The 10,637-nt window shown below is 32.5% G+C and overlaps 1 protein-coding gene across 1 annotated transcript; it reads right to left on the bottom strand.

Moving 5' to 3' along the window:
* Positions 1-1,927: 1,927 nt before the first annotated feature.
* Positions 1,928-9,624, bottom strand: LOC132281687 (disease resistance protein L6-like). Its single transcript, XM_059783365.1, has 5 exons — positions 8,948-9,624; positions 4,440-5,535; positions 3,609-3,899; positions 2,113-3,521; positions 1,928-1,931 (listed from the first exon to the last, which is right to left on the bottom strand). Exons 1-5 carry the CDS (start codon positions 9,622-9,624, stop codon positions 1,928-1,930), a joined length of 3,477 nt encoding a protein of 1,158 aa, XP_059639348.1.
* Between the last annotated feature and the right edge of the window lie 1,013 nt (positions 9,625-10,637).

The following is a 10,637-nucleotide window of genomic DNA, read 5'->3' as shown; positions in this document are numbered from 1 at the left end:
CCCTTTAACAATTACCATCATATCTTTCCACTTCTTTTCAGAAGTAGGGAGGTTTGTACATATCCTCTGGTGCAAGGGAGAGCTAAAATAGAAGCGACCAGGTTCGGTTCCGTGCCTGGAAATAGTGTAAGTGTTCAGCAAGTTAGCCAGAGTCAGGTCAAGACTCTCCAGCCATCGGCAAATCAGGAGTGCCGAGATTATTCGAAGGAAGTTAGGGTTTACTTGTAGGGGTGTAATCCCTAATTTATTAAAAACTAAATGGTAAAAAGGGTGAAGGGGGAATCGAAGAGCGTTGAGATGCCCAACAGAGAGGAGCAACTCGTCTTCCCAGACATCCTCGCCGGTACAAAAATTGGCACCCTTGGGGTATTCTACAATTTCTACCCCATCGGGAATCTCAAAATCTTCCATTACGGAGTCAATGGAAAACTTAATACGACGAACAGATAAAATTGCATCTCTTTCTTCCTTAGTAAAAATATTGTCCGACCCAGAGGTGGATGTCTCAACCTGGAGTGGGGAAACATTCGGCTGATTAGCCGAGTCATTTGCAGACCTAAGGAAGTTCGAAACCCTAGGAGGAGGAACCCTAATGAGATTAGGGGAAGACGAGGGCGTGGACTCAGAATCCGTGATTTCTATATGTTCAGGAGTAGTCGAAGTACTCATAATACAAGATTGGAAGAAGGAGATGAAGAACTAACCTGGAGATATGAGAATGTGAAAAGCGCAAGGGACGAAACGAGCGCAGTGAAAATAAAAGCAAGTCTTGAAGAAGTCCTCGAGTCAGAATAACAATAGACACAAATGGAAATGCCTCGTGCTAAAGTGGCAACTGCACAACTTCAATCCCTTTTAATTAGGAACCGTAATCCAATTAAAAAGGAATTGGGGGCAAAGTGTGGAGGGAAAAAATCCCCTCCAATAAGATTACTCCATGTCATCACCGGCACAAGTCTGTCTTCCAAAAGGCCCATCATGCTCAAGCCCAAAGTGAATGTACTCTTAGCCCAGGATCACTGTTATTTGCTCTCTTACCTTTATCTGGGCCAAATCAAGAAAGTGTTAGCCCGATCTGCTAATATTAAACATCCGGCCCATTATTCAAGCCCAACCGGTTAATGTTATAGCCAGCCCAGTTATTCAAGAATGAACGAATCCTACTTGGTGAAGGATTTACCATAAAAGGAGAACTCTGCAATAGAAAGTTCTACACAAAGCAAGTTCTGTGGATGGAAAATTAAACAATGGAAAGAACTATAATTGTAAAGAATGTCTACATAGAAAGAATTGAAAGACAAGTAATGCGAGTCCTACCATAACTCTACTACTTGTTATGTATAAATAGAGGCCAAGACCTCCAATAAAAAGGATCGAAACATACAAGCAATTCCACGCTTCTCTATATACTGTTCTTGCTTATTTTTATTGTTTATTGAGTGAGTTGTTTTATTTCTCTTAATCATTATTGGTTGGGCGAAATTTTGCACCTACATCATGAAATCTAAAACCTCCGTTATAATTAAAAACTACAATAAATTGGATATGAGCATGATGTGATATAGAGCATGTTATTAAACTGCCTTTTAAAAGCAAACAAGATAAATAAATAAATAAATAAATAAATATATAAATATATCTCAAGGAGTTAGCATACAAATTAATGGCTTCCACAAAGAAAATGGCACATGTCCCTAAAGAATTCGGATGAAAAATCATTATTTGCGTATTAAAGTGTTACTAAGGGCACCAATTTTTATTGTTTTCTCCTTCAATTCAAACATGGAGACTCTAGTTAGTCATTTATTATTATTATTATTTTTTCTTTTTCTCAATTGCATGTTTTGTTCTCCATAAGCGCTCAATGTGCCTAACTTTCAGTATATAGATAATCACAAATTAGGAATCAAATCAATTTAGCTTAATATCACCTGAAAACTCAAGGAAATTGCAAAAAGTTAAATAAAAAAAGGCTGTACGAAAAATCTATTAATTATTTTGACAAAAACGCAAAATCTAATAAACCCACTTGACATTAAACAAATTATAGAGATTGACGATATAAATGACAAAAGTAAAGGTTATGCCTATATATATAAAAGTGTAACAAACCTGTGAAATTTCATGACCATGACTCCATCTGGCTGTGAAATTATCTCCAAACGTCGTCCATCTATTTGTGCTATTCCCTGTTGGTAAAGCAACTGAATATCTGTGCCTGGCCGATACCGTACTTCTTCCAGCGATGAGCAACTCCACATGACCACTTTCTTCAACGCTTCCAAGTTCTCAAGGCCCTCAATTTCACGTAAATTCCTGCACCCACTAATTTCCAAGTGTCTCAACATTTTAAAGTTTGATAGATTGGGTAATCTTACTATGGATCCGCAATACCCCACATTCAAATATTCCAATGATACCAATCTATCTAGACCTTGGATCTTGTTGAGATTCCTGCAACTAAAAACTTCAAAGCTTTTTAACTTCTTTAAGTTGGACCGATGTGGTTTAATTTTGAAGTATTTTTTGTACACACTCATCGCTACAAATGCCCAACATTCAAGCAGATTAAGTTCAGTTACTTCATAGCACTCGGATATATTTAAGCTTGACAGCGATTCTAGATTTCCTAGTCCTTGAATCTTTGTCAGCTTCCAACACCCATATATTGTCAAACTAGTCAATGATTGTAGTTTTCCAAGCCCTTGAATTTCTGCTAGCTTTCTACAATCATATATTGTCAAACTAGTCAATGATTGTAGTTTTCCAAGCCCTTGAATCTCTGTTAGCTTCCAGCATCTCTGAAACTCCAATTTCAACAAAAGTTTCAAATTTGACAGATCTGGCGAATTTTCTAATAATTCACAATACCCAATACGTAATTCAACCAGATTGGGAGGCAAACCTAATATACATTGAAGATCTGAACATCCTCGTATAGTGAGGATCTTGAGCTGAGAAAGGGCGTCAATCTCTTTGGGTAGGGTGCTAATGCGCCAAGAAAACCCCAGTTTCTGTAGATTAACTAGATTTGCAAGATTAGGGATAACACTAAAGTTTCTGTCACTGAGCGAAGTGACATTCAGAATTTCTAAACTTGAGGGCGGGTCTGGCAGTGCTTGGAGACCATGGCAGTTATCTAAGTCGAGGGTTTGGAGGCACAGGAGATCGCAAATGTTTGTTGGTAGGCTTTGAATTTTGGTATTATAGAGCCTCAATTCTCTCAAATATGATAATCTCCCAATACATCTAGGAATGTCACCCTCCAAACTACGACAAAATGAGGCATTCAGAACTTCCAGTTTCTCTAACTCCCATATTCCATCAGGCAAGCTCCTTATCTCTGTATATTTAAGATTGAGCACTTTCAGATTCTTCATAGCCCCAATGGATGGATCAATTTCGTCCAAATTTCTACACCTTTCAAGATTCAATATCTCTAGAGTTGTATAGGTTGAAAAGTCGGGAGTCCTTCTCAACCCACAATTTGAGAGATTTAAAACTTTCAATTTATTTGACATCTGATGAAAAGACATAAAATAAAATAAATCAATTTCTATCAAATATAATAAAATGGAAAACGATAAGAGTAGAAATATTTCACAAACCATGATTTGACTCCAACCATTCCACTCTTCTGGTGTGCCGAAACTATATGATAGATCAAGAATGATTAAATTCTTCATATGAAAATTGGTTGCTACAAAATTGGAAGGGCATTGTTTCCAACAAAACCATCTTAACCGTGACAGACAATGCTTAAAATCCCCAACAAATTCTGCGCCCTCTACACGGAGATACCTAAGATAAGATAGTTTCTTGAATGTTTTCCGTGTGAAGCAAGAAGACGACTTTTTTCTCCAATAAGGAAGATTTAGCACTTCAACTTTTTCAGTTCCCTGTGAATGAAAAACCATACAAATAAATAAGCATTAATGGTTTACAAAACAATTTGGATTTATTACCTAAATAAAAAATAAAAAAAGGCAATGTGTATCGTTTTGAGCTCAAATTATCTTTATGTTAGATTAAGGTGGCCGGGTTGGATCAAACGCTGTAGGGTTAAAAAATCAGCTTTGGTATATTTCCTCTCTTGAAAAAAAAATATATATATATATATATATAAATAAAATTATAAACCAACCATACTTAAATAATTAAAAGATGATGAATAAGATTCTAATTTTTAACATTATGAACATGAACGAGGATCAAGAATTATGTAATAAACATTCTACTTCAATTGTGTAGACCCCTCAAAGTAAGTTGATCAACAAAGTAGCTCTCCATTCGGAACCAAGTGGACGCTAGCTACTATGAAAACCACGTACATTTGTGGATGTGTTATCATTCTGTACTTATCCGTGTTATGATATGACATGAGAGAGGATTAAGAAATGAACATTGATTAATTAAACAAGTTAACACTCATATGTTACCTTATTTTCCTCAAATACATCTTTTGCTTCGGCTCGGTTCCACAACCTGCTACGTCCTCCTGGATTTATGTCATCTTCTTGATGGACCATTTCTCTACCAAAATCTCTAAGCTGATCATGCATCCTCAACAAGTTATCATTTTCTATTTTTACCAAAGACAAGAGACAGAGAACATCAATTTCCCTCTTTGGGAAATAGCCACAATCATCCCACATGTAAAATGGATAGGTTTTATCCATTCCAATAAAAAGACATGCAATATCAAGAAATATTTTTTGTTGCTCACGGTTCAACCCATCATAACTTATTCTCAAAGCTTTTTGGACTTTATCGTCTGGCATTATCTTCAACTTATCCAATGTATCTTCCCATATTCGTATGTCGTTCTTGCCAAACAAAAATGAACCTGTAACCTCCAGAGCTAGAGGAAGCCCTCCTGTAGTCGATGCAATACCATTAGAGATCTTCTCATAGCCTATTGGAGGAAACTTCATTCTGAAAGCATGAAAGCTAAAAAGTTCAACAGATTGCACAAGGTTCATATCTGGGGGTTCATAAGGCTTAGCTCCCAGATCAATTAGGACTTTCTTGTCTCTAGTTGTAACTATGATCCTAGTTCCTGGACCGAACCAATTAAGGTTTCCCACAAGCCAATCAAATTGAGACTTTTCATTCAAATCATCAAGCACAATGAGAACTTTCGTTCTAAGAAATCGGTTTTGAATAGCATTGATTCCACTATTTGCATCAGCAATGTCTGGGTACCATTTAAGAGTGTCTGCAAGAAGCTGCTTTTGCAAAGTAACAATTCCTTTGTGTGGTTTAGCCGTTTCTAAAATATCTGCAAGGAAGCTACCACATTCAAATTCCTTGAGTAGCTTGTTGTAGATGCATTTCGCGATTGTTGTCTTTCCAATACCGCCTATGCCATGGATACCAACAATCCGTTTTTCACTTGAACCAACCTCCAATAATCTCGTTATATTATTTATATGCTCATCGATTCCAACCAAGTTGTTAGATAGAACCATGTCGTTCCTCTTTAACTCCATCAACACGCTTTGAACAATCATCTTTATTAGTTGTCCTTGATGCCTGATTGAAGTCCAGGTGAAAAGCCACAAAAATACTTAGTGCCGAAAAAAAAATTAAAGTAATCAAAAAGCTAAAATATTGATGTCTTTTACTTTAGTTATTCTCATTTTATTTCGTGCTCATACCTATTGAAATTTTAACTTTTGAACTACTAATTAATATTGAAATTTTAACTTACTTCACTGGTTTTATCTTGAATTAATTTGTCAACTTATTTAATTGCTTTGTGTACTTTAAAATCAAAATTTTTAATATAAAAAATATCTTAATATATGAAAAAAAAAAAAAAAAAAATACAAAACTTACATCCAAAATCCTCATATAACTTAATAATTTGAATTCAATTATGTTATCTTTGTAAGTTACAATTTTAATCTCCTTCTATTAAATCGTCAAATAATTTAAATTACCGTGAATAAGAATCCTAATTTACATAATTCACTTAAAGTTTTTTATAATTGCATTTTGATTTAATATTTTCTAATTAAGGTTAAATTTGAAAGAGATATCCAACACATATACAATATTTGAAAAATATAGAGAGTGCAGAAGAAGAATATATATATATATATATATATATATATATATGTAATAAAAAAATATTAGCAGAGAAAAACAAATTAGAGATAGAGAAAGAAACCTAGTGTAATTGTTCATTTTTCATTTTTCCTTCAATTGACAATTTGTTTAGTTTGCTAATGAAAAACACATATGCATAAAAGAATAAAATGTAAAATATATATTAAAATAGAGAACATTAATGTCTTAATTTTTAGTTATCCAATTCAAGATCAAATCTTGAATTTTAATTCGAGATGTGTAGCACTTCAGTTTCTTATTTACGAGAAAAGTGGTAACTGGTAACTCATTCATCGTAAAAAAAAATAATAGCTTCAAGTTTTAATTATTTAAATATTTAATTGAAATAATCTCCCAAACGAAGATATACATATATTGACAGAATTGAAGTTATTAAGTTATATTAGGCTTTGGATATATCTTACAATGATAAGTTTTGCTTCTTTTTTTTCCTTTCTATATTTCCTATATTAAAAAAGTTACTTTTAAAACAGCCAAATAAATAGCTATTTAATTCAAGATAAAATCACAAATATAAATTCATGAAGTATAACATTTTCCAAATTATTAATAGAGAAAACTAATTTCCAAGTTGTTTGTTCTTTCCTTTTCCTTCTATTGCCATTTAGTTTGCTAAAATAGGAAAAACAAATGCGTAAAAGAATCAAGTTTAATATGTATTAAAATAGATGACATTAATGTCGTTTAATTATCGCCACGTAAGATTCAAAATCACGTACACCTCAAAATTAAAATTCGAGATATGTAGCGGTACTCAAAAAAAAATATGAACACTGCTACACATCTCGAATTAAAATTTGAGATTTGATCTTAAATTTGATGTGACGATAACTAAAAATACATTAATGTCCTCTATTTTAATACATATTACACTTTATTTTGTATGCATTTGTATTTTCTATTTTAGCAAACTAAACTAATTGTTGAAAGAAAAGAAAAAACTAACTATTACACTAGATTTCTTTCTCTATCTCTAATTTTCTTTTCTCTATTAATATCTTTTTTATTACATGTATAAGTATATATATATATATATATATATATATTCTCTTATGCATTCTCTATATTTTTCAATTACTCTATATTTGTTGAGAATCTCTTTCAAATTAACCTCAATCAGAAAATGCCAAATCAAAATACAATTATAAAAAACCTTTTTAGTGAATTACATAAATTAGGGTTCTTGTTGATAAAAAAGGTCATTCATTGATGGTAAAAATATGTACTCTTAGCTTTAATTATTTGACGATTTAATAGAAGGGGTTCTTATTGACGAGAAAGAGATTGATCACCCATTTATGGTAAAAAATTGTAAATTTTAGTTTTAATTATTTGAAAATTTAATAGAAAGGGTCTCTCAAACTCGAGAATTGAATTGAAGTTATTAAGTTATATGGCGTTTGGATGCTATAATAGTAAGTTTTGCGAATTTTTTTCTCTTTCCTATATTAATATATATTTTTATATTAAAAAATTACTTTTAAAACACACCAAACAACCAAATCAAAATTAGTGAAGTATATCATCAAGTCGTACTTTTTATATTAAAAGATAATAAAAGGCAAATTAATGCACAATACTCCCTCTATTATGGGGTTTGTAAAGGGTTAGATATATGCAGCCTTATCTCCGGAGATGTTATTCCCTAAAATTTTCTTTAGAATAAATTAAGTCTAACTTTTGAAAAACAAATTCCATATAAGCTCTAAATCACTAAATCTTACATTTATACATTTGTTAAATTTGATATGAAATTTAAAAATCAAGCTTTTATTCAATTTACTAGATATAAAAGAATTTTAAAAAATTAAAGATACATGATATTGACTTTTTATAAAATACTTAATTTTTCTATACTACAGTCGTTGTAATTTTTCTATACTTAATTTTTTGAATTGAATTTAAATTAAATTAATTATTATTTAAACTCCTAATGTAAAGTTCATTAATTAATTAAAATGAATGTATAAAAATATTACATAATAAATTAATTTTTTAATAAAGTTATAATTATAAAATTTTACGTTTAGGAAGGATTTTAATGAAAGATTGTTTAGTGATTTAGAATCGGACTTATTGGTCCTAAAAGTAATTTATAAGAATAATTTATATTTTAATTAATTGAAAAAATAGGATTTGATGGTAATTTTAATAATTTATGTTTTGTGTAAGGATGTGGGGGGTGGGTTCAAGATAGAGCATTCCTATGCCAAACCCGTCTCACGAATAAAAGAAAACTCATTCCAAGCCACTCACCCCACCCCACCTCACATTGGAGTCGGGTTGGTTTGGGACACCTTGGTATGCATACTTTTCAAGAAAAACAACATAATCTTGAACAAATTTAAGATAATTTTTGTAAAAATAATAATAATAATAATTATAAACAAATACTTTTTATTGGTAAGCAAGTATAAACAAATGCTCAACAATCATGGTAACCCAAAAATGGGTAAATTTAAAATTACCAAAAAAAAAGAAGGAAAATTAAAGGGAAAATTAAATTAAGCTAATACTACGTAAAAGAATACTTATTTATATATTTATTACTTTCCCTTCGAACGCTGGGGGTTAAATTGGCATCCCCAATTATGTGTTCGTCCCTCAAATTTGATAGTATTGAATTGTAATCACTCCCACTGGGGAAATTTCTTTTTCCGATAAATTGGGGGAGGATATATTTGAATATGGGCACAATAGTTGGAGGTGCTCTATTAATTAAATCACTAGAAAATATCGTATGTTCATAATTTATTGGATTGCAAACACTATGCATTATAACATAAGGGGTTTATTAGTAGGAAAAAAATACCCGTCGGCTTTTTTCTTGACTTCCCAACCATCGAGTGTTCCAACCTCTCTCATTGCCTCCCTCCATTCTTTAACAGTTTTTCCATCCAAATGGTTCTCGTGCTCACGGAAGGCCTGCTCGTAAGTTCTCCCAGAATCACTATCCCCAGATTGATGCCGAACCACAGATGGTTCGACGTCATAGAAGATGGGCAGAATCAATTGTCCCTTGCACTTCACCATCTGAGCAAGCTCACGGAGACACCATTTACTGGAAGCATAACCCTTGGTGAATATTGGGATGGAGATTCTGGACTTTGTGATTGCTTTGAGGAGGTCAGGGCCGAACTCTACTCCTTTGCGAAGCTCGTTATTGTCACGATAGGTGCGAACTCCTGCGCTGACAAGATTGGTGTATAGGTGATCGTTGAAGTTGAGCCGAATGTCGGGACCTCTGAAACTCAAGAAGACGTCGTATTCGCCTCCTGAAGCTGTGAGATGCCTTCGTTTTCTTGGGAATATTCTAGTAGAAGGTATTATAACAAGAATGGCCTCCCAAATGTAAATGCCGATGATAAAAATATAGTACTGAGCTCGTGAGTGCTCCTTAAATCCTTCTGCATAATTTGTTGTAAGCTTCAACAGGCACATAATTAAAACAAATGAAGACACTGTGAACCGGACAATATCAACCGCCATTTTGTGGTCCATATTTATCACCTAAAGCAACTCAATGGAGAGAGACAGAATTTGTTCAAAGAATTAGTCAAGAAAGAAAAGTTAGTAAAAGCCAACTAAAGAGAAAAAAGAGATCCTGCAGTCTGCAACATCTTAAGATTCATATATTACAAGATTATTCAAGTCTTTTCATAAATAAAAACGTGAAAAATAAGAAAAATGTGATAAAAAATGGACCTACTAATTATTCAAACTCCGTTTGAGATACAGGTGTACTCTGTCCTTTCCGCTAGATCAACTGGTAACGATGCTGGGCAGCTAAGGGTCTGTTTGATTCGCCTCCTACAAGAGATGTGGATGAAGATTAGAGAGCACTAGAGCAGTATCAATGATTGAGTTTGGGCATTGGATCTGCTAATTTATGGAAAGTGATAATCATATTTTGAGTTTGGTTTATTCACCAGTGGGGTCAAGCTCTGATTGGGAATTGGAAAGTGATTTCCAGCTACTTTAAGAGATGAGCATTGACCCAGCATCACCTACTCTATATTACTCCCTGTGTTTCAAATTTATGGGTGTTCGGAGAATCTAACTTTGAATTGATCTGAGATTAATTTTTTAACTACAAAAGGTTTTTATTTTTAAAAATTGTCTTTAGCATGTTGGCGGCGTATACTTGGTGTCTTTGAATTGAAAAAATTAGTAGAACTAAAAACAAAAATTTGATTTAATTATTTTTAATTATTTTTCTTTAATTTTAAAACTTCAATTTCATACCTGCCAAATATAACCTTATTGTGTTTGGTAACCAATAAAGTTCTTTCAATGGTTATCAATTTTTACTCTGAAGGACTTTTGAATATAAAACATGATTTGTGTAGAGGTGGTATATTTTAGGTAACTATTTTTTCTTAAATTTTTTTTCTTCTTTTTATTTTTATAAAGCCAATTTTAGTAATTTTTTTATAAAGTTGCTATTATCAAATATAATATAATAATATTATATTAAATGATTTTATTGTAAAATTAGTAAT

The sequence above is a fragment of the Cornus florida genome, unplaced genomic scaffold, assembly GCF_030987335.1.
Source record: "Cornus florida cultivar Cherokee Brave unplaced genomic scaffold, ASM3098733v1 CherokeeBrave_3.0.0_Hap2_Chr11, whole genome shotgun sequence".
NCBI lineage: Eukaryota > Viridiplantae > Streptophyta > Magnoliopsida > Cornales > Cornaceae > Cornus > Cornus florida.
Note: the sequence above shows the minus strand (reverse complement) of the source record. Positions and strands in the feature narration are given on the sequence as shown.